The 23,493-nt window shown below is 39.1% G+C and overlaps 1 protein-coding gene across 2 annotated transcripts in view; it reads left to right on the top strand.

Moving 5' to 3' along the window:
- rai14 (retinoic acid induced 14) overlaps positions 1-19,681 on the top strand; it is a 36,623-nt gene extending 16,942 nt beyond the window's left edge. Inside the window, exons 3-21 of one of the 2 annotated variants that reach the window (XM_018670505.2) lie at positions 2,710-2,840; positions 4,522-4,610; positions 4,913-4,977; positions 5,868-5,925; positions 6,439-6,509; positions 10,145-10,251; positions 10,390-10,574; positions 10,984-11,009; positions 11,420-11,506; positions 11,916-12,005; positions 12,531-12,665; positions 13,219-13,320; positions 14,218-14,949; positions 15,192-15,679; positions 16,281-16,449; positions 16,579-16,746; positions 16,836-16,994; positions 17,089-17,154; positions 17,630-19,681. In XM_018670505.2, coding sequence (XP_018526021.1) covers positions 2,710-2,840; positions 4,522-4,610; positions 4,913-4,977; positions 5,868-5,925; positions 6,439-6,509; positions 10,145-10,251; positions 10,390-10,574; positions 10,984-11,009; positions 11,420-11,506; positions 11,916-12,005; positions 12,531-12,665; positions 13,219-13,320; positions 14,218-14,949; positions 15,192-15,679; positions 16,281-16,449; positions 16,579-16,746; positions 16,836-16,994; positions 17,089-17,154; positions 17,630-17,716 — 3,015 coding nt within the window. In that variant the 3' untranslated portion in view covers positions 17,717-19,681. The remainder of the gene's footprint in view (positions 1-2,709; positions 2,841-4,521; positions 4,611-4,912; positions 4,978-5,867; positions 5,926-6,438; positions 6,510-10,144; positions 10,252-10,389; positions 10,575-10,983; positions 11,010-11,419; positions 11,507-11,915; positions 12,006-12,530; positions 12,666-13,218; positions 13,321-14,217; positions 14,950-15,191; positions 15,680-16,280; positions 16,450-16,578; positions 16,747-16,835; positions 16,995-17,088; positions 17,155-17,629) is intronic. The other variant, XM_018670506.2, reaches the window with a different exon arrangement.
- The last annotated feature ends 3,812 nt before the right edge of the window (positions 19,682-23,493 follow it).

The following is a 23,493-nucleotide window of genomic DNA, read 5'->3' as shown; positions in this document are numbered from 1 at the left end:
GTTCCACCCTTCCTGATGTCCACATAACATGATAAGGAGAGTAGTGCGTACTGTTTAACAAACACTGCATCTGTTTCAATTAAATGTGTTAAATATAGTACTTCATGAGGCATAGGGTGTATTCACATGCATATCCTTTTCTATTTTCTTCCTTTACGGCTTAATCTATTAATCTTTTCTTCTCAGTTCTTCCATTGTCTCATAGGTGTACCTATTTTTACTATCTGATTACCTCAGTGCCCTTCATGCTGGTTGAACAACACATGACTTTATGAAAATCATGAGACTTTTCATACCAGCACACTGGGAGGCAAATTCAGCCTAGCTCTGTGAAACAAGGACTCCCATTCACTACACCATATGGGATATGTCCTTTATAGCTCCAGCTATCTCCTATTGTGTCATGTTTCACTGCACACCTAATCATAGTGACAGTCAGATGCACGTTCTCTGACTTCTCTGTTACACTTTCACTCATGCTCCAACCCCTCTGTAATTTTGAGAATGTTTTGCCCCAGACTATATGGAAAATGTTTAAACAATGCATATTGTCTAATAAGAATTAATTCAGTTGATAATACAAACAATAGCCACACATACTCAAATATGGCATTTGTTGTGTGAAATAGCCCTCAACTCAACTCTGGAAAAACAACAAAATTTCCTATATAATGAACCTTAAATATCTGTTGTTGTTGTTAGGCATGCATGTATGCAGTTTACTATACTGCATCTTAAGAAAACATGAGCAAATAGACAAAACGTGAGCAAATGAAGAGTCACAGATCAAACAGACAGACAACATTCACAAATTTGTCAATACACTGCACAATGCACTGTGAAACAGAAACACTGATACATCAAAGCATCTGGATATGGTGATAACATGCTAGTAATAAGTAAAGGCAATGTAGTATGTTTGAATTCAAAAACTCACAACATTAGCTGATCTTTCCACGTCACAAATTGCTGACTTAAGCAAAACTCATCAACTCTGTTGGGTGTGCCGATCACTGCCCTTCATAGACTTGGTAGGACACCTGGTAGCTTCAAATATCTTATACACATGTTTCTGTCAGTGCTTAGCTGCTTTATATCCAGTCTATTATTTCCAATCTGTCTGAGAGCATTCTCATCTTACACCACCTCGTAAATAGTATCTCACCTCTGGCTTTAATGCTTTGTAGCCTGGATCATGAGGTGTCTTGGATATCGTGTGTGGGGGCATTCGTTTACAACTGGATGAGAAACAGTTTTCCAGAACTCCTTGCAAGGAAGCAAGAATATTTCTCCACTTTCCATCTTCTTTGACTTTGTTTCGTTTGCAAAACACCAACAATTATGTATTTTTCATTTCCTCAGTGGTCCACATTAATGACTCTGTGGCTCAGGCTGCAGAGCTCAGTGGTCATCCTAGCTGTTTCAGTGACAGAAGGGATTTTTATAGCCCTGCATTTTTCCACCAGCTGTGCAAAATGTATTGCAGTGATTGCATTTGGGTGTTTGCCACAGAAGCTATTTACACCGTGTATAGCTATGTTGGCTTATTGCTCTCCTAAAATAGGGTACAGTTTGCCACCACAGTATTTATGAAGTCTGAGAATTCAGCGCCTTATCACGTGTAGGTCAGTAGGCTATCAGGTCAAATCTGATACTGTACTGCATCCTAATATGCACAGGTGGTTGCAGGGAGAGCTGACTAGTGAACTTGAGCTGCCAACATGTTTGGGGTCCATGGGTTCAGTCCCGTTCCCCCGCCCTGCACCACTTATCATGTTGCTAAGTTTGGTTTGTTATGGTTTGAGTCCATAGTCCTCTTTATATGGTTATTGTAGATGTATTTTTTGTAATGTTTTTTAGAGTTATGTTTTTGGTCAGAGGTAAATGCAGTGGTAGACAGCTCTTAAAACTCACTGTGCTGTATCTTGTGCCATCAGACTGCTCTGTTGCAAGATAGTCTCTGTGTGAGATCATGCTTGAAGCTTTCCAATAGCTGACTTCTCTCTATCTGAACAGCCTGTCAGCGATACAAATGTGAGGCCATTTGGTTTGTGTGTGTTGGTGTGTATGTCCACATTGGATGTTGCTAATGTGTACTCTGTGTGTGTGTGCTTGTGTGTGTGCTCACATATGGATGCAAATGCTTTGTGTGGGCCACAGAAGAGCCAAGAAAACATTCTGTCCCTCTGAGAAACATTACTCAGGGCATCTCAGCCATTTTGGCTGCAGAGTAAGATTTGCTAATGTGTCTGTTAATGTCTGACTACAGCTTTTTATTGTTAGGAATGTATCCATTATTATTAGGGAGAAGGGTAAGTGATTGATGCCACATACTTTCTTAAAATTAAAAACCTTGTACACATGTATACATACATACATCATAGTGATAAGAAATATCCAATATATCCTAATAACTGTTAGAACAACTGTAAGATGTCTTTGTTTACATCCTGTGGAGTTAGTCTGCTAATGATGCTGATGATGATTATGATGATTTTGTTTAGCTTAATGCGAAATGCTTAATTTGAAATACATAAACAGCTATTTGTATTGTGCTGTCTTCCACTCCCTGGTTCCCCATTCCCCATTGATTACTTTTGATATCAGCTTTTCGTCTCACCTCATCTCTCTTGTGTTCTTTTTTCCACCTCCCCCCATTCTTCCTCTCTCTCTGTCTTTATCTCCTTTTTTCCAAATCATCCCCTATAGGTCAACGAGTGGAACAAAAATGACGAGCGCCTGCTTGCTGCAGTGGAGCATGGCGAGGTGGAGAAGGTGGCGTCACTTCTCGCCAAGAAAGGTGCCAGCGCTGTAAAGCTGGATAGCGAAGGCAAATCAGCGTAAGCTTTCTTGCTATTGTCTTGCAAAAGAATAAATGAAAAATGACTGGTACATATTTAGCAATCAAGAAGTTTAATGTTTTGGCACATGTTTGTCTTTTATAAGTTTCTATAATCAGTGCATGAATCTGAGTGGATCCAGTTTCCCAATAGGCACAATAAAGTGCATCAGAATCATAACATGTCTGCTGCAAAAAAATATTCCTGCTGAGCAATTAATTGACAGAGACAGGAGACAATAGATTGCAGTGGCTTCTTCTGATTTAGCATGAGATAGGTCAAGCAGCTCTAATCAAAAAAGAAAGTAACTTGGATTGAGATCTCCTACTCTGAGAAAGATAAACCAAAAAAAATAAAAAAATTAGAGTAAAATAAAATGTTCAAATCATAAATTGCTGCCGGGTTTAGTGATATCTCATAAGTAAATACAAGTGCAGCCATTTAGATACTGTCTAGGGCTTTGCTCATTCTGACAGTAGTAAAATAAAAGTTAACATACTAGCTCTCAGGGAAATGTCTAAAGGGTTCCACAAACCTCTAACAGCATACACTCAGGTTCTTACATTTTGGGCTTATGAAACTACTTTCACGTGCCACAGCACAATGTTAAAAATGAATGGCCAATCTAAAAATATAGCTGTTTTTTCAGTTCCTGAAAGGTTCCCAGACAGTCAGTGTTTTGAGAGCCAGTTCATTTCTGCCGAGGCAGTGCAGCTCGTTGCCTCACCGGTCGAGATTGCTGATAACACAGAGGCTCAGTGTTAATATTTGACCCCCTTCTTTTTCTGAAACACAACACCCACTGACCTCAATGTGTTGAGCAGCTCCCGCAGTCTGGAACATCAAAACACAGGGACAAATGCAGAGAGGAGTGAATGTGCAGATTTTCACATGCTGAAACAAACACACAGCCTTTTTTATTCCACCAGTAGTTCACATCCTTGACATTTTCTCTGTGTGTGACAAGAACACAAACACACATACAGATGCTTACTCACAGCCTTTGTAAATCATGATGAATGTGGTGGTTTGGGATCGCAGCACTCCAATCTTTTCACAACACACAAAGGAGGAGTCTACAGTATCTCTATGGTGATAAAACCTGATTGAAAGGCATGTGGGCATGTGCGCGTGTGTAAGAGTGTGCGTGTGTGTGTGTATCCTGCACACTCACCAAGGGAAAGCTAGGCATGTGTAGTGTTTTTTTCAATCTGCTCACTGAGCTGGAAAGGGGTTGTATTGATTGCCTGCTGCACACATATGCACGCACATTTCAGAGGGGTCTTTGCAGAAGGTTTTTTTGCATAAAGGGTGATATTGACTTATGACGTTCCTGCACATGAGGCAGTGCTTTACTTTGCATACACAGGGCCCTCAAAAAGTTTAAATTCTGAAAAGTATAAAATGGTCAGGGTACTGTTTGTATTTGGTCAGGGGAACATACAACAACTCACAATTTTGTCATAACATCATGAAGAGTTCTCATTACTTTCTTAAAGAAACAGTTATGAAGTATTTTGGGAAATGCGCTCATTAGCTGTCTTGCTGAGAGTTAAATGAGAACATTGACTGAAAGTAGCAGTTTTTCAGGTGCTCCGAAAACTAGCAAGGAAAGATAGTTGACAGTTGATGTATGATGAATTTGTTCTAATTTTCTTCTTTGCTTTGGGTTTATGCACAGTCTTCATGTAGCAGCTGCACGCGGTCAGACAGACTGCCTCTCTGTCATCCTTGCCCACGGAGCAGACTTGTCAGTCACTGATGCTGCTGGTATGTAACTGTTGTTGGTAATACAGTGGTGCTAGATGCAATGTGACATCTTCTGTATTTCTGTATGAATATCATTTTTATCAGTAGATAAAACACTAAATTGGGTTATTGGTTTATTGTGTCATTGCTATTTGGTTTTAGGACTTGATAAAAGTCATATTAGGTCAAATTTGGGATTCACATATTTTCTAGTACCATTTTACCTTCTCGTGGTAATTTTCTTTTGCGTTTTATTCAGTTTATCATTAAAATCTTTGGCTAAATGAAATTTTTAACCAAGGTCTATTTTGCTTAATGTTTAGGTTTTAATCCGTTACACCTGGCCGCCAAGAACAATCACATTGAGTGCTGCAAAAAGCTCATTCAGGTAAGGGCAAAGGTGGATAAACTGTTACTTTTGTTGTTACTTTTAAAAGTAACAATTGTGCTATGTGAGTCTAAAATTGCTTTTAAATACCTGGACTACCAGTCATACTTAAATCACTGGGATGACCAAATAATACAACAATTTGCTAGAGTCTGCCAAGCCATGTATTTATATTCACTGCCAGTAAGACACAATGTGGTCCCACAGTATTGTGATTAAATATCCCACAGTCTTTGATTTAATATAATGGTTGTACAGTATTTCAGGTTTAGTGAACTATTTTCAAGATGTGTTAGACAACAAAAAGTGCAAGAAATATGAAACAAAGAATGTTTTAATGGCGGAGCGTCTAGTCACCCAGCAGGACTTCTTCTTGGACACATTACTTGGTGCAGCAAATAAGGAATGTGTGAAAGCAGTAGCATGAACCGTGTGAAACCTATAGTCTAAATAGTCTCACTATTCTGTTAAGATGTTTGAAACCAGACGGTGCTTAATTTCTTCATTCTGCTGATTGTGTGTGTCTGTGTGCGTGCAGATCAGCAAATCTTAACAGGAGGACACATACACACACACACACACACACACACACCTCCCTGGTCAGACACCCATGCAAATCATTGGTATACACAGCAAAATGTATAAAGTTCTGCACACCTTTTTGCCTTTCCTCCCAACTCTGTTGCACACAACAAATGTGTCTGTACTGGACATAAAAGTTGTGCCAAATAATGCTGTTTGTTGCCAGGATTTTGTGGTTACAAACTATTAGCAGGTTGTTTATCACTAGAGACAAATAAATATTAATTATTTGTTTATTTTTCATAATAATTCATAATTCATGTGTAACATTCATTTGCATGTGTAATACATTTCTGTTTACCCTCCAGAGTAAATGTCCTATTGATGCTGTAGACAGCGCAGGAAAGACTGCCCTGCATCACGCTGGTAAGTGTGTCAGTATCCTGAGAGTTTACTAAACAAAAGTGCTACTATTGAAGGATAGCCTGTGTAGAGAATGACTTGGGAAAATATCTTGTGAGATTAAGTTGAAGCTCTAATTTTATTTGGATGAAATCATCAACTGTATTTGGAATTAAGTGATAAAATGTGATTTCAGCCTAGTTAGGTTCAATCAAAAGTTCCTTTAATACTTAAACCAGACACTACACTGTGATGAGAAGATTCTCACAGACTTCATAATTGGTTATTTTTCTTCACAAGGCTTCTTCTCAAATTTGTCTTACAGTGCTGATGTTAGTTGACAGGGCTATTGAAACAAAGGCTTACTAGTTTCATGTATTATTATCAGCTACCGTAACCCTGTCTGTGTTTTAGTTTTAGTGTTTTAGACAGTCCAATCATGTTTGACTTTCTTATTGCTAACTGGACCAAGCTGCAATCTCTAGACACCTGTGTGCTTTCTTTCATTGTCTGACTGTTGTTTTGTTCTATCCTCAGCTGCCAGTGGGAACATCCACTCCGTCCAACTGCTGTGTGAACTCAAAAGTCCTGTCAACCTGAAAGATGCAGTATGTACTTTCATTATTACTTCCACTCTTTCTTCCCCAGACTTATTTTTCCTGGCAGGATAGTAACAGGCTCTGAAACAGAATAAAGACCACAGAAATGCTCCATTTAGTCTCATTCATATCACTTTCTGCTGTGTTATTTCTAGAAGAATTTGTTCAAGGAAGGTAAATCACTCTTTATACACCAATTTTCTTTAGGATTTATCTGTCTGGATTCATCTTCTGTCAAATCACTTGTTTCAAAAAAGTACACATTAAGAAAGTGGACATTGTTGTTTAAATTCAGTTAGCTGCAGTTGTCTCTCACAGCTGTAAGTCTACACATCTATGAAGGATCCTCATTAATAACATTTCGTCCTGTTCTCCTCTGTTTTAAGATTGATAAATATTGTTCCATGTGTGTGTGTCTGTGCGTGTATTTGTGTGAGGTAGAGGGTCAGTGTACTGTGGGAACTCTGTTCTCAAGCCGCAGACATGTGGTCTCCATTGCAGTGACGCTCCATGCCTGTGGTTTTTACCCAACTGGGGTGTGTTAGCATGATATTTTGTGTGAGTGTGCGTGTCTAAAAGGAAAAAGAGAGCAAGTGAGAGAAAAGAAATAGAGAAGAGAATGTGTTGCCCATTTATTTCCCTTTTTATTATCACACCACAGCTGGGCTGTTGGAGATAAACACAGATACACTCATACTCACTCACAGTGGTCTCTCAGCCTACATATAAAGATGTTATGTTATTTCTTATTAAAATGTATCACAGCCTCAAGCTTGTTTAAGCCTGTGACAAGTTGTATGTTGTGGCTTTTGAAACTAGTTCACTCTCCCACTTTGCCACTGGCTGGGAGGATTTTAAAGGATTTTTTTTACTAAAAAAATGAGGGTTTTTGAAATCCTGGCACAATTGGAGCAGACCCCATGAGACCTATTTGTTCTTACTTTCTAATCAATCCAGCAATTGTTAAACAAAAAGGTTATGTCTTAATGCGTTTAAGAACCTGTAAGCAGCATGACCAAATTACACATTTCACTCAAAATGTGTCAACAACATTTTGATTTATGTCTGCTATACCACAAAAGAGTTTGCTCTAGCACTGTCTTTGTTTGATGTAAAGACAATATGAGTCTTCTCAAACAGCATTAACTTTTCCAGCCATGGACATGTAGACAGTGGCCGTATAGACTGAGAACCTCAGAGTTGTCTGGAACATATTGCTGAGCAGAGCATGCCAGCTTGTTAGCCTCAAGCATATATCATGGCTGTAGCATACAGTATATCTGATCTATATTTGACTTCAGTAAACACACTGATGTATATTGAAAGAAACAGAGGGACATTTGCCAGGTCTTACATATATGGGACAAAGAATGTTTATAGAATATTAAGTGAATGTAAACTCAAAGTCTACTCAGAGACATTGGCACTATGCAGTATAAAAGCTTCCTTATGTTGGATAAAAATATATTTCTCAGTTACTTGAAAGAAGCTCAGCCTTGATATAATTCACAGACAGGGCCTGGTAATTTTAACAACCTCTGTTGAGTTGGGTGAAAACTCATGGAGAACTACAAGGGGGGAGTGGTGGAATGTAGCTAAGTACATTTACTCAAGTCTTGTGCTGTACTAATGTACAAATTTGAGGTACTTGTACTTAATGTGTTTACATTTTATCCCACTTTATGCTTGTTCTCCACTACAGTTCAGACTACTCAGTACATTATGCATCTCAGTATTTCACATTCAAAATGTATGGAATGATTAACTTAAAATTTGGTGCATAATTATACATAGCAGTATGTAAAGTAGTTTAAATTAGCACCAACTGGACCAGTTACAACAATAAAATATTGTTTAAGTATATTTTACTAAGGGGTGACTGGTTTTATTGTTTTGGTTTTATTTGGCCCATTGGTGTATCTGAACTCAAACAGATGCACCTACATAACTTATCCTGTGTGACATCAGGACGTGAGCCTAGACATGGAGTATGTTAAGTGTCTGTGTGGTGAGAGAAGTCTTAGATCCATGTGAAAAATGAGTGAATGTCTCCTACTGTAAATGAATTTCTCAGCTAATAAACAGAGAAGCCAAAGTTGTTCCACTTTGCAGAGTGGCGTATGTTTGAGGATGAGAGAAATATGAACAAGGGAAAATCCCCAAAATTATATATTTACCGTTTTAAATGAATAGGTTCAGATGACTTTATTGCCCTGAGCTGGGCAACTGGGGCAGTATTTCATGCAACGTAGACATCCTGCATTTCTCACCAAGATTGAGAGGTCCCAACCCCAGGCATGACCCTTAACCTAACCATAACCTTCTATTGCCTGAGTTCAACCTAAACATTTGATTGGCTGGCGTTGATGAGGGTGGTGTACAGCCTGGGAGGAGCTGCTGTCTGGAAGGCTCAGTTCAGGGCAGGAACGTTGACGTAGCCAAGATTAAGTTAGGAAATAATTTCCACACAGTAAGTTAACACAAGTCAAACAAAAACAGATAAGGAACTCAAACTGTATGAATATACATTTCCTCAGGTCATTCATACTGTTAACAGTGAAACATGAAGTTAAAAAAAATCTGAAGTTCAGTCCAACTGGAAAAAATAAAAGAATGTCAAGAGACAGTAAAGTGTGTCAGCATAGCTTTGTGTTTTATATTACAAGGCTGCTGCTTCCATACACCACAGAGAACAAAACTATGTTGTGGGTTCCTCTGAGCTCTGCTAAAGACTTTAACAGCCGTGTGTCTGCTCTGCCCAGTCTGTGTTTCTACTAAACTGTTTCTTCTCTGGAATCTAAATGACAGAAACCATTTTTCTTCGCAGGGTTATGTGCCTGTGTGGATGTGTGTGGGTGTACAGGTGTATTAATACTAGTTTGTGTATTTGTATTGCCTCCTGTAAATTGCCTCCTGAACATACTGAGTTGAATTGGCGTTAAGCTGTAATATGACAGGAAAAAAAGACTAGCTTTGTATTTCAAGAAGGTTTGAGTGGGCTATGGATCCAGCATTTCATGAACAACTGAATCATGGTCAAACTGTTGCAGAGATGACAGCATCTCATGTGATGCTAGTGATGTTGTTTGACCTTGTTGTTGTGCGATGAAAATGTCATCCACTGAGCATGAATTCTTAAAGTGAATATTTAATTTACTGATTTTAAGTGTATTGCAATGAATAACGGTTATAACCTGACAAACTTTATCAACATTTCTCAGTAAGTCTCAGCTCTCGTCTTGCTGTGTACAGTACATGCATGTCTATGCATGTCAGACAGCCTTGTGGATGAATATTTAATAAGTACAACATATGACAGACTTTCTCTTACCACCTCTCACAGTAGAAATGATTGAAGTTCATTGTGCCCAAACAAGTGTGCTAACTCTTTATCACTGTGTAGTATATGCTGCATTTGAAGGAGTGGGGGTAGGGTATAGTAGCCAATAGTTCCCAGCCTTTTATAGCTTGTGGACTAAAAAAAGAAGAAATGTCTGTAAATGCCCCATATCACATATTTCATGTGTCCAGTTAGTAAAACCACTAAGTGGTTTTAATGTGGCTGATCGGTGTAAATCTGTGTCATGTGGGTCTGTGATTCAATCATATCTAATATTTGTAATGTCTGTCTGTTTGTCTCAAAGGATGGACTCACCTCCTTGCTGTTGTCAGCCAAACATGCTCATGCTGAAGTATGCAGCACTTTGCTGGACTGTGGTGCCGAAATCAACAATTCTGACAACAGTGGCAGGTACGAACTAAGTCAAGACGGATGCTTTGACTCAGACAATCCAGGAATGACGTGCAAGCATAGTGACGACCGAATAAAGACACTTGGATGTTGGATAGGTGTTGCACGGATAATCAATATTGTGCTTTTGTTTTATAGGACAGCATTGATGCTGGCTAGCGAGTCCAACGCAGTTTCTGTTGTTGATGTCTTGGTTCACCGAGGAGCAGATCTGTCAGCTGTAGATTCACAAGGCCATGATATCATACACTACGCCAAGCTGTCAGGAAACTCAGACATCAAAACTGCTCTCACAGCTGCCCTTAACAAACAGCAGATTTCAGGTGAGAGTCACTCAAGGACATTGTATTGATTCACAGTCATTCCCTAGAGACCATGACATCAACATGCCTAAACCATAAACCAGACAGTCTTAACCTCCAGAGAGGAGTTGAGTCCCCATGATGTGAATAGAATTGAATAGATCTTTGCCTCCACATCATAATATTACCTATTCACACACTCATAAATATATTGCCTCTTTGTGCTAGAGATTCATACTGCTCTGGTTTTAATGCACGGTCAACACTGCCATCTGGAGGAATTCTCATGTCATCATCACTTTTTTGTTTGTTTTTTTACATGTACCGTTTGCCATTCTTTGTGAGTAAAGTAACTATTGTAAAAACATATAAACTCATTTTTTTATTCATATACTCCATTTTTCATGTTCTTCCTTTTCTCCTTTGACAGATGCAAAGTCTCCTAAAAGTCCTCAGGTAAGACATTTTCAATACTTTTCTTTTGAAATCCTCATTAACAGGCAATCAGTTACAAAAACATCTGAGCTAACAAAACCAATCATTAACAACAATTTGACTCTAAATGTGTTTTAGTGCTTCAGTGTTATTCATGAGGAACCCAAGCCTAATTTGTCTGTAATTTACATTGTGTAGCTTCACTTCATGGATAGTAGTTGAGTATTGGCTTTTATAATGTGACAATATTAAGTTTCTCAGTTTGTTTAGGAAAAAACCCCCCAAAAACATTTAGTTCCAAATTTTGTGAAAACAAACTTACTATAGCACTTGTTGATTGACAATCCTTTTACTAACCAGCACTGAATCCTACCTTTCTTTTTCTCACTTTTCGTTGCCTTTCTTCTCTATCTCCTTTGCTGGCTCCTCAGCATGATCAAGTAGCTAAGCTAAGTGATGAACGGATCACAACTCCCAAAAAACGAAAAGCACCTCCACCTCCTATTAGCCCACTGCAGGTAAATGCATGCCTCTCTGTTCATCTGTCTGCTTGTATCAGTATGCCACTCTTTATATTAATAACTGTCTGCAGTATATTCATAAAAGACTGTCTGTTGACATATTACCTGTGAGATTATTATTCTCAATCTCTTATCAGAAATCAGTTTATGGTTTGTCCAAGGATAACAAAGCATTTCATTCATGTACTATGTTATTACATTTCTAAACTAATCTGTTAGACTGTCTGTGTACCAACAGATTATAAACACAATGCACTCATTTGTTTTTAATATTGCTAACAAACTGTTTTTATAAAGCAGCTCAAGAATAAATCTGTAGCTAGTCTGGTTTTTTTTTAAACCAAAACATGTCAAGGGTTTATGAGTAAAGTAAATCCAAAAACTAATCAATTTCATCCTTCTTCAGAGCTCTGGACCCTCCTCTCCTTCTCTCATTACCTCCACTGGGACTCCTGCATCTGACAAAAGTGACACTCCCAAGAGATTCAACTACAAGGTAATGTAAACAGCAGTCAACATACAAAAAATGTAATAACTTGAATAAGAAGCAGGGGGATTTAAAAATGACAGATATGCAGCAAACTTTTTTCTGTAAGACTCTTATTTATTGTTCTTGGGACATGCAGGTTTAAAACAAAATATCAAAGGACAGTAAACAAGTTGAATAAATATACAGTTACTTTATATATTAAACAAAGTAAACCCCAAACTTAAAATGCCTTCAGCCCTGTATCAGTGGTATTACTATAGGAATAAGGACAGTAACAGAATCCATAGAAAAAAAAAATCAGCATATTATATGATAACTGTATATACTGTCAACAAGAGCAATGACAATGTGTAAATACACAATAAAGTGTGGTACATTTCTAATCAGGTCAGTGTATATCTAACTATTTTCTTCTCCTTTTCTCTTTTTTACTTTCTCTTCCTTCTCTTTGTCCATTTTGTGCTTTTCTCTTCCCTCCGCCCCTTCCTTTTATCTGTCATCCCTCTCTCCTCCCCTTTCTTGTTTCAAAAGGATGAGGTTAGGGGAACAGTGCTGAGAGAGGAGGTTGAGAAGCTCCATGAGGAGAGAAACATGTTGCTGGAAACAATCGAAGACCTGAAGCAGACAGTGGAGCAGACGGTGACTGGTCCTGAGCTGGATACAAAGGTGATTAATGACTAAAAAATGCTACAGTCACATGCTTAGATTACGTATCAGCAGATTTTAAAACAGATGTGATGACAAGAACAGCAGACTTGGAAGTTAGTGACGTCAGACTTTTAGTTTGAAAAGTTGAGAACATACAGTGAATACATTTATTGGTGTAAAAACATGTAAATGGATCATCTATCCAGTCTGGCAAAGACGTTTTTCCCAACTCGATGAAAAGTATTTAAAAACTGTTGAGTTGAATATAGCTGGAAAATTCATATGGAGACTATTTGGACTTTTAATTTACCTTTTGTATGTGTCATATGTTTACAAAAAGTCTCTCCTGTGGTTAAAATCTTGAGTCAACTTTTTGTTAAGTTTAATACTATACTCTGACTAGAGACAACTGCTGAACTTTTTCACCTTAGCATTCTTGAAGGAGGTCTAACCTGAGCTTTCTACGTGTCACAACTCGTTTTGTTTTTCAGCAGGTAGCTAGTGGTCCTTAACATTGCTTGGAGGCCTCTCTGTACTGCATGTAATGTATGTGTGTTGTATGTGTTGACAGGACGAGCACAGTTTTACTGCATCTGCAGCTCTGGTTTCTGCTCTGCAAGCCAAGATTACTGCTCTTACTTCGGAGAACCAGCAACTTGCAAGCAAACTTAAGGTATGTACCCCTCTTCATTTATGTTTTAGTTAATCCATAAATGAATGAACACTGTATGCTATACAAAAAAGCAAACCAATTGCTGCAACAAAAGATACATTTACAATATCCATTTATTGAAATTCTGTTTTTATTTGGATATAACAAGGAAATATAATGTAGTCATTAAATTGTAATAATAAATTAAAAGCTAAATCTTATGTAGAAAAGGCAAAAATTACAAGCACAAAAATTGAAAACAGTCCATATGCACATACACTGTCTTGATGGATATTGTCCCTGCAATAACATTGCAACTGTGCAAGATGCAGTCATGAAACTTTGCAGGTGTGTAGTTGAGATCAAAATAAAGGCCAAGTTCAAAGATGGATGCAGTCCAACCCATGAATACTGAGTACTCCTGTAACTGGAGCCAATCTTGCAGTGGGATCACAATAGCTGTGACACCTACCAACAGGGTGATGTTCTGACTCATGAGTACCCAATAGTTATTACAACATAATTACTTGACTACATAGCATTTATGGGTTGAACCGTGTCCATCTTCAAACTTGCATTTATTATGATTTTAACTACACACCTGCAAAAGTTTGAGACTGTATCTCACAGCTGTGACACTATTGCAATTACAATCTGACGACTGATGCACTCACATACATATGTATCAACATAACCAGCCTGGAAAATAATGTAGTAATGACTGCTGTGTACTCATGGGTCACAATATCAACATGTCGATGGACGTTTCTGGTGTAATCCCACAGCAAGATAATCTCTAGTCCACATTTGAATCAGAAGCCTCTGTAAAATGCTTAGCAAATTACTTCTTTTATAAATTATTTTTCTATCCCTTGACATAAATTGTAACTCTTCTTACCCTGCACCACAACCTCGCAGAAACATCCGTCCCTCCAAGGAAATGAGGACCTGACGGAGACCAGTCGTCCAAACAGCATGGCCTCCAACTCCTCCTTCCACTCCACCCAGGATGAGTTTGATACACTGCCACCAGTCCCCTCCACGACCCAAGTGGAAAGGGAAGACGGCTCAGTAGGTGTTTCTGTCAGACAGGAGGAAGAGGAGAGCGAGAGAGGGAGAGGAGGAAGCAAAGAGGAGATCAGACTGTTGAGACAGGCTCTAGAGAGTGTTCAGATGAAACTGCTCGAAACAAGGAAGGAAAACCGCTCACTTCAGGCTCAGCTGAGGGAGAGAGGGAGCGAAAGAGGGGACGATGAGGGAGTGAGGGAGAAAGGAAGAGAGGAAGAGTTGATGGAGAGTCTAGCAGAGCTTCAGGCAAAGCTGACAGACACTCAGGAGAGATACCACCAAGCTGTGGAGGAGGTGGAGGAGCTGAGGGTGCAGGTGGGAAGAGAAGGAGGCGAGTTGATGGAAAAAGAGGAGGTCCAGAGACGTATGTCATCCACACTTGAGCATGAAGTAAAACAGCTGAAAGCCCAGCTCGTCCAGTCAGGATCTGAGCAAGAGAAAGCAGTTCAACAAATCAGACAGCTGGAGGAAGCGCTGAGGAGGACAGAGGAGGAAAGACTGAGCGTGAAGGAGAAAGAACAGAGGACTGCTCGGATTGAGGAGCTGTACAAGGAGGCACAGGAGGAGATTAGGATGCTCCAGGTAGATATGGGCCTCTTCTTCTCTCTGAATTTCTGTATAACTGAATGTAGAGAAAAACACAGATGAAATCGCTATAACATTTTTACCTATTCATTCAACATTTTGTCCAATCAGTCATTCTTTAACTCTTTAAATCTGATTAGGCCACCTATCTCTTCAATTAAATTACTTTTATGGTAATTTATCATCTTTCCTTAAATTTTATGAATTAATATTCTAATTTGTTCCTTCCTGTTGTTTAGGAGGCTCTTAGGGGCACAGTGCCTGTTGAAGCTGCAGCCAAAGACTTTGAAGACATGAAGGCTGAGCTAAACGAGGTAATTGCTGGTCTGCAGCGCCGCCTGCTGGAACTCTCACACTCCTTCAGTGAAACCAAGAGTCAGCTAAGTGCTGCTCAGAAACAGCTGGCTGATGCCCAAGCCGAGAGCAGTGCACCGTCATCTCCCTCTTTGGAACAACAGCAGCAGCAGGTCCAGGTGCTGAACAGCAGGGTGGAGGAGCTGCTGGTTCTGCTAACCGACACGGAGAAGAAGTATTCGGCTGCTCAGGAGGAGATTTCAGTGCTGAGGCAGGAGGCAGAAGCTCAGGCACAGAGCTCTGTGGCCCTCGCCGATCACACTCAGGTGATGTCATCTCTGGGAAATGCCATCAAAGAGTTGGAAAGCCAGTCAGAAGTCCTGAAAGAGCAGCTACACCAGAAGACCATGCAGGTGGAGGCTCTTCAGAACAGGTGAGGAGGAATAAAAAAAAACACAATTTCACATGTGGTGGACAGATGCTACTTTTCCTGCTATAAACTGTACCAATGCAAAATGCAGTGGAAGAATGTATCTAAGTACATTACTTTACATGATTTCAAATTTATGCTATATATATACACCCACCACATTTATTGACATATGTCATTGTTACGAGCAGATTCAAGCTGAATATAAAAATGCAAAAACTTCTTTCTATCTAAATCTAAAATTGTTATAGATGTAACTTATCCAAAGTAGCTATAATTACTTCCACCTTGACCAGCTACAGCAATATAATGTTATTTACACATTAATACATCAGTGTAAATAATCCAAAAATATTAAATATGGTAATCTAACACTCACATGGGGCCATTTTTCTCAATAATGAGCACTTTTACTTTTAAGACCGATTTAGAATGAATTTTTTTAACTTTTAAATTAGCATTTTGCTACCTTTACTTGAGTAAAGCAGCTAGAATGGTGAATTTTGAGCTGAAAATGAAGTATGTAGGAAAAAGACAAGATGCGCTCCAATACTAGTTGTTGGCGTGCGTCACCATTTTGTTGTGGTACCGATTTCATCACTAGACTGACCGCAGAAAAAGATGTCACCCCAGATGATTCTGTGTCCCGTCTTGAGCATGACACCATGCGAGAGCAACTGGAGGGCGAGGTGAACCACCTGACGCAGCTCCTCCAGGGGGCCCTCAGGAAGCAGGATGAGATGGCTCTGGAGGCTGCTGATGCATGGCAGAAGGTGAGAAGAAAGGAGTCTGGGGAGTAATTCAAGGCGGGAGCAAATTAGAATATTAATAATCCCTCTTTATATCAGTAAATCAACGCATTTGCCAATATTTACCTAAACACTCTCTTATCCATCCATCAGGCACGGGAGAATCGTGCAGAGCGTGAAGCCCTGCAGGAGCTGGTGATGTCGAGGGAGAAGGAGAACCAGACGCTGTCCTCCAGGCTGGCTGAGTCCCAGGATGCTGTGTGTCAGCTAAAACAGCTGGTGGAGAACCATGTTGCCTCTGAGAGAGAAAAGAACAAGAGGGTCAGTGATGATCTGATAGTATTAGAAACTGTCTGAAATGAATGTCTTTAAACTTCATTAACCATATGTTTTATGTCTTCCCCCTTCAGATAGATGACCTGTCACGGGAGGTGGGGAAGCTGAAAGATGCCTTAAACAGCCTGTCACAGCTCTCTTACAGCTCTGGTTCACCCTCCAAGAGACAGCAGCAAAACCAGCAGCTGGAGACGATGCAGCAACAAATCAAACAACTGCAGTATCAACTAGCTGTATGACTCATTCAATCTATTGTAAAGTAGAATGAAATCTACCATTAGTTTACTTTGGCAAAAAACTTGTATTTACCTCATGTTTTCTTTGTAGGAGTCAAAGAAGCAGCACAATGAGATAGTGTCAGTCTACAGGATGCACCTCCTCTATGCTGTCCAGGTAAATTCATCCTTTAGGTTTCCTATGGCTTACATGTCACATTTTCAGTAGTTCACACAAATTATTAAATTCCACAATTCCATTAACTTCCACCATTTTGGGATGGAGGTGAATGGAATTGTGTCTGAGGCACTCACAAGACTGGGATGGGATCATTTCTGTGGTAAAAAAATTGTTCCACTGAAACCTGTTTACAGTGAGGGCTGTTGTATTTGGGTGATCTGGCCCTTTAAGTCACATCACTGGAACTGTTGGGTCTCTCTCTGTAAATATCTATTTTAAAGAGTATGGTCTAGACCTGCTCTATATGAAAAGTGCCTTGAGATGACTTTTGTTGTGATTTGGTGCTATATAAATTGAATTGAATCGAATCGAATCACATTGGGTTTTACCTCACTGGAAACTAAAATAAGGTGACGTATGTATTTTATTTTTACTTAGTTAAGCTAACTGACTCTGTGCTGTGTGCCCTCAGGGTCAGATGGACGAGGATGTCCAGAAAGCCTTGAAACAGATCCTGATGATGTGCAAGATGCCAAGCCAAGCCAAGGAGGCCTGCTAAGACACTTAGGGCCTGGTTTCCCAATAGCATGTTGTGACTGAGGTGAAGTGAATTGCAGCTGCATCCGTCACCACATGTCCTCCTGTCCGAATTCATGCATCTCTTGTGCCAATTACAAGCAAGGCCAACACATCGTGCCTCTGGATAAACCTCAAGTTTTTGTAAATGAGGAATAGGTTTACAGTCATATGTTCATTGCTATAGCTTTTGCCATTTTGGCCCATTAAAATCTAATGGTCATCAGTCTTAGGATGGAAAATGTTTTTGGGAAACACCAGCCCAGCATACAGATACTGTACATCAGCCAACTGACCATTCAAATGAATGGAGGAGCCAGGTGGTTATTTTCTGTTTACCAGCCAGAGATATTGTATGTGCACATACACACTACACTGAAAATGTGCAGTAACCTTAAATCACATGCAGTTGCACAAGTGTGATAACGCATATGTGCGTGTAGTCAAACATAAACATGCATGTATGTGTGCACTAATCAGCCCGAGTTTGACGTGGTTTGTTTCTGTTACGTTCGCTTAAAGAGAGAAATGACTCAGATGGTGCAGCTGTTACTAGTATCGATTTTATGATACAACAGTGTTAGTTTTTATTTTACTTGTCTAAATGTTTCATGGTTGTCCACAATTCCCTGATACCATCTAAATTATTTGTTTCCTGATAACAATGCATGTGACTTTGCTCAGCGCCTGCCCAAATCACATAGAAATGTTTTTTGGCTGCACTTCTATGAAGAAAAGCATGATACAGTTTATATTAATATTTTCCTATTAGCACAAAAAAAATTGCTAAAAATGTATTTTACTTGTATTACTTTGTTGTGTTTTCTAAGTTACTGTACGTAAATGAAGAGGTTTGATAGCTGTATTTTTGATGGCCTTATTTTCTGTGTGTTTTGTGTGAATGAGAAGCTTTTTCCTCCTAATATAACAACACGCTATTTGATCTAGTGACACCTGATTTAGTTTACTTTCCTGTTAGTATTCATATTTTACAGGTAGGGGGGCAGACTATAATTGTTTACTGTAATCACAAAACAAAACATTTCATTTATAACAAATACCCAACAGTAGGGGCTCGGTATTTTTATCTTTATGACTCAGGATAGAGTGAAGGCAAGATTTTGTAGTTCTTACATTTCCTCTCCTCTTGTCTACTCTCATTTTGCTCTAATGTCTTTTGGTCTTCTCTTACTTGAAAACCATGCAAAATGTGTTGGCTGAAAGCAAAAATGAGTTTTGCATTAAATATTTGCTCTGTCTTGTGTCATGTACCTGCACTTAATAATCAGACGGTGTTTTTGCAGCTCTGCAGTACTTACAGTTACAGTTAATTACCATCAATATCAATAATTCTGTTGTTACAGATGCTAATTTCATTTTTCTCATCCGATTATTATTTTAGTCTTTTTTGGTTGTAATTGCTTTCAGTGTTACCTTGTAGGTATGGATGTACAATGTACAGTCTTGGAGAATACACTTCTTTGAGCATATCTTCGAGAGGTTTCTGTGTTTCCACATCACACTCCTTTGCCTTAGTACTGTACTTAGAGCCATACACTCTTTTTACTGAACAACTTTTGAGACTATTCAAAATACACTCAACACTAACGCTGTTTAACTGGAGTGAGATAAAATGAATTTGGATCTGACTGACTGAAGCTCCCACCCTCATTTCTCACTCAGGAACTTTTTTTTACTGAACATGATTTACACCAAACTGAGATTTGTTAGACCCTTGAGTGGAGCCTTTGCATGTCTTTATTTCGTAGCCTCTAAGATATTATACAACTTCCTCTCTCTTGACTGAAATGTTTTGAACAAAGAAAGGGAAAAGAGAGAAACAACTTTTCTGTTGTTTCTTCACTAATGGTTTTGTAGTGACATGAAAAAAATGCTTTTGCCAACTGCTTTTTTGCCCACATTAATAAATTTTCAAGATTCTGCACTATCATGTGTCTATGTTTTGTGTTTTTCATCTCATGTATCAATGCATGTGAAAACTGCCTGATTATTATAGGAAAGTTAATTAATTTTAAACCTTAAAAGTATTTTTTGCCGTAGTTACAACATGAAGGTGTACCTGGATGTAGAATCAGTAAGGATGGCTCCTTTCCAGTGTGACATCATCTCCATCGTTGATGAGGCAGAATCCCTTGCTTCTGACACTCCGGCACAGAGCAACCTCATCTTTCTTTCTTTCTTGCAGTGTGGGCACTAAAATTCACAGAGAAAAGAACATGTAAACAATACACTGAAGAGGATCATTTTGTCTGACTTTAATTATTACCAATCTTAATAATTTAACTCACTGTTTCTATTTAAAACATGGGCGTTTTTTTACCTGACATGTTTCGACTGCCAGTCTGTCTGCAGCCTTGATCAGAGGTGTTGATGAAGCTGTTACCACATAAATCAGATGACATGGAGCTTCAGCAACACCTCTGGTGAAGACTGCAGGCTTGACAACTATTAAGGAGAAAACATAGCTACAAGTGAGCACAAAAAGTTGCACCCTGCAGAACCCTTTAGTTAACAAAGACATAAGCTGTTCCTCTCTCAACCAACAATCCGCCACAAGCTCTCCTTTTTCATTTAACAGTCACTGTAAATCTTTGGAGAAATATTTGGTATAGTCCAATGATAAGGACAGAATAAGACAGAACAGACAATAAATGACCACTAGATGGCAACCTTTACCAAAACTGAATCTCATCTCTCTCCCATAAGGCCATCCTTGCTCACAAAATTAACAGATAGATGACAAATTAAAGGAAAAGGCAGAATAAATGACTGGTGAAACATGAGAAACCACATAGTTTGATTATAATTAAAATTATCTGAATCATTTGCTGGTGTTGAGTGGAATGGTGTTCATCCCTTCAGTAGAATTACAGAGAGATTTCTGTTGAGTTTTCTTAAATTTGTCACCCATCTATACATATATATATATATTATAAAGTCATATATAATGTTCTGTTTCTGTTCTTAGTCTCGACACACATTAATTCACTGTAACAGCCTCCAGAATCTGAGTAAAACATACACTTCAGAGTTTGAAATACTGGGCAAATTAAAAAATATCAGATGCATTGTTTATTTTCCTGTTGGGTTAGGCACACCTCCCTCCATGTCAACACTCTGTCCTCCCTCAGTGTCCACTCAGCTTTGTCTCTCAGAAGTCCTGCCAGCCCGACTCTGAGTAATTTATCTGCCGTTCTGTTTCCTCTAACCGGTGGCACAACCACTTCGTTTCCTGACCTGGCCCTGTGTTCTGCCCGCTGGGCAAACACACACATACCCATATGCACGCAAGAAAGCACACACGCATACACACACACACCTCTGCCTTTACACGACAACTTCCTGTCAATCTTGCTTTCCCACACGTTCTGCCCTCAGGCCTCGAGGGTTAGTGGAGAGAGATCTAGTGCTGTGATCCTAATCCAGCTAAGGCCGTATTTGTCAAGCATCCCGGGCTGCAGTAAAATCTCAAAGTCTGGAGTCTGTGAGTGGCAGGATGAACTCTACTCGGCTAAACTGAAATGTTCAATTCGAAGTTATGTGATGAAGATGTTCAAACATGGGCCTTTTTTGTTGCTATTTTTGTATTTCAGTTTGTTTATTTGACTAAGATTTTATTGATATTTTAGTGTTTTCCCACAAATTCTAACTTCTTTGATCAGCTTTAAAATGAGATATAACTGTTCTTCCTCACTATGGCACATACAGTATACTGTATGCTCTGACTCTGAGGTAGAACTGAAACAATTAGTCATTGTCAGAAAACTAATCATCAGTAATTTTAATAATGCATTATCAGTTAAAACAGTTTTTCCGGCAAAAATACAACAACATTTAAATATGAAGATTTGCTGCTTTTCTCCATCAATATTAAATTGAATAGTTTGGTTTCAGACTATTAGAGTCAGACAATTTTAAGATGCCACCTTTGGCTCTGAGAAACTGTAGAGGGGACTTTTTCTGACATTTTATGGACAGAAAGAATTGTTAGCTTCTTGTGAAAATAATCACTTCATTAATAGATGAAAATAATTGTTAGTTGCAGCCAATACTGTCCACTTTTAAACATTCAAAACCAGCTGTAATTTTTGGGCTATTTCTATTCTGGACTGGAATTTAAAATAGTATCTTTGTAATGTTGACTCACCATTGAGTCCATGACGTTTAAGAAGACAATGGTTTTAGCCCATAAAATGCCAAAAGACAGTAAACGAAGAGGGGACCTAGAACAGAGCCCAGAGGAACCCCCAGGGCACAGATAAGGAGTCTCTATTCCTGAAAAGGACAAAGAAAGACATGAACTGATTTTTTCTTTTGAAGTATACAGATATCCAAGGATAATCAATAATTCTGTATGGAGAAAAAAAGATAAAAAATGAAGAGTAGAGACAGAGTAAAGACGATGTGAAGAAGTCATAACAGAGGGGTCAAAGAGGGGAAGACTGTGGCTGAAGGAGCTCATTCGAGGAGGAAATGAGAGGAGGTTGTGGCCAAAAGAAAAAACACAGCAAAGCATGAGTAGCAGATCAGGAGAGTGGGACAAGTGTATATGCTGAATCACTGGAAGGATGACTAATCTGCGACTAAGAGACTCTTCTGAAGTAGCGTACAAACCTGTTTCAGGTGCCAGAAGTATGAGGGGAACAGGCTGAGGATGGAAAGAAGGGAGAGGAGAGGAAGCTGCTGATGAAGAGGTCACTCTTCTGGTTAGTTTTCTTGACAAGCGTAGCTCACTACTGATTAAGCACGGCAGCAATAAAGTGGTGCATTTTCAGCTGCCAACTCACAACTTTTAGAACATTTTTTAAAATTTTCTATCCGTGTCTGCTTACTATTTGTTTATACTGTGTATTTCCTACTAATCAAGGTTTGTGTGCTTAGTAAATATTGTTGAATGATTTCTGACTAATGTGCGTCATAGGCTGTATGCTTGCTCTCAGTGAGCAGGTGTTGCGCTGTGTTATCTGCTTACGAACTAGCACTTGTATCTACCAATAGTGTGAGCAGTATGTGTTGTTGTTGTTGTTTCTCTTGTTGTATCAATGAAGTATTTCAGACTATTTTTAGCTGGTAATAAACACATCTGGACTGGGACTATTTTAGCTAACTGTGGCAACATTTACAGAAATACCCAACCCAAATCTGAAATGTTCAAAGCTGAGAGACTTTTCAGCCTGGTGACAACCTTCAACATATCTGTGCTGCAGCTGAACTCTGCCCTGCAACTGATCAAACTGTGGTAAGTTGTACCCACAATAGAATGTAGTATCAAAAAGACTGTTGAAGAACATCACTGAACTGTGGTTCGCATTTTCCACCCACTAAGGGAAACATAAGAGATTGTCATCTGTACATAAAAATGTGTGCGCACAGCAACACGTGTGTCATGTCTGCGACTTTACAGGCCTTTAACTTTTCTCTGGCGGGAATGTGGATTCATTTGACATTGTGTGTGAATCCACTCCACCCCCAACAGCAACACGCAAAATGTATTTACTGAGGTAAACAGTTTATTTAATAAGCTTTGGTATGCTAGGTAACATGAAATAAATCCATTGTTTTACCATCAAATAACCTCCTTAATTGAAAATAAAAACTACAGAAAATGAGAAAGTGGAGACAGACAGCGTTGCTGTGGATTGTTAGCCCACCAACAGCCAGAGAAGAACAATGAGCCTGTGACAAAGGAACTGCAACCAGCAAAGGAACTGAAATATTTGGTCACAACAGATGCAACCT

The sequence above is a fragment of the Lates calcarifer genome, linkage group LG9, assembly GCF_001640805.2.
Source record: "Lates calcarifer isolate ASB-BC8 linkage group LG9, TLL_Latcal_v3, whole genome shotgun sequence".
NCBI lineage: Eukaryota > Metazoa > Chordata > Actinopteri > Centropomidae > Lates > Lates calcarifer.
The sequence above is the reverse complement of the archived record's forward strand: the minus strand, read 5'-3'. Positions and strand labels throughout refer to the sequence as shown.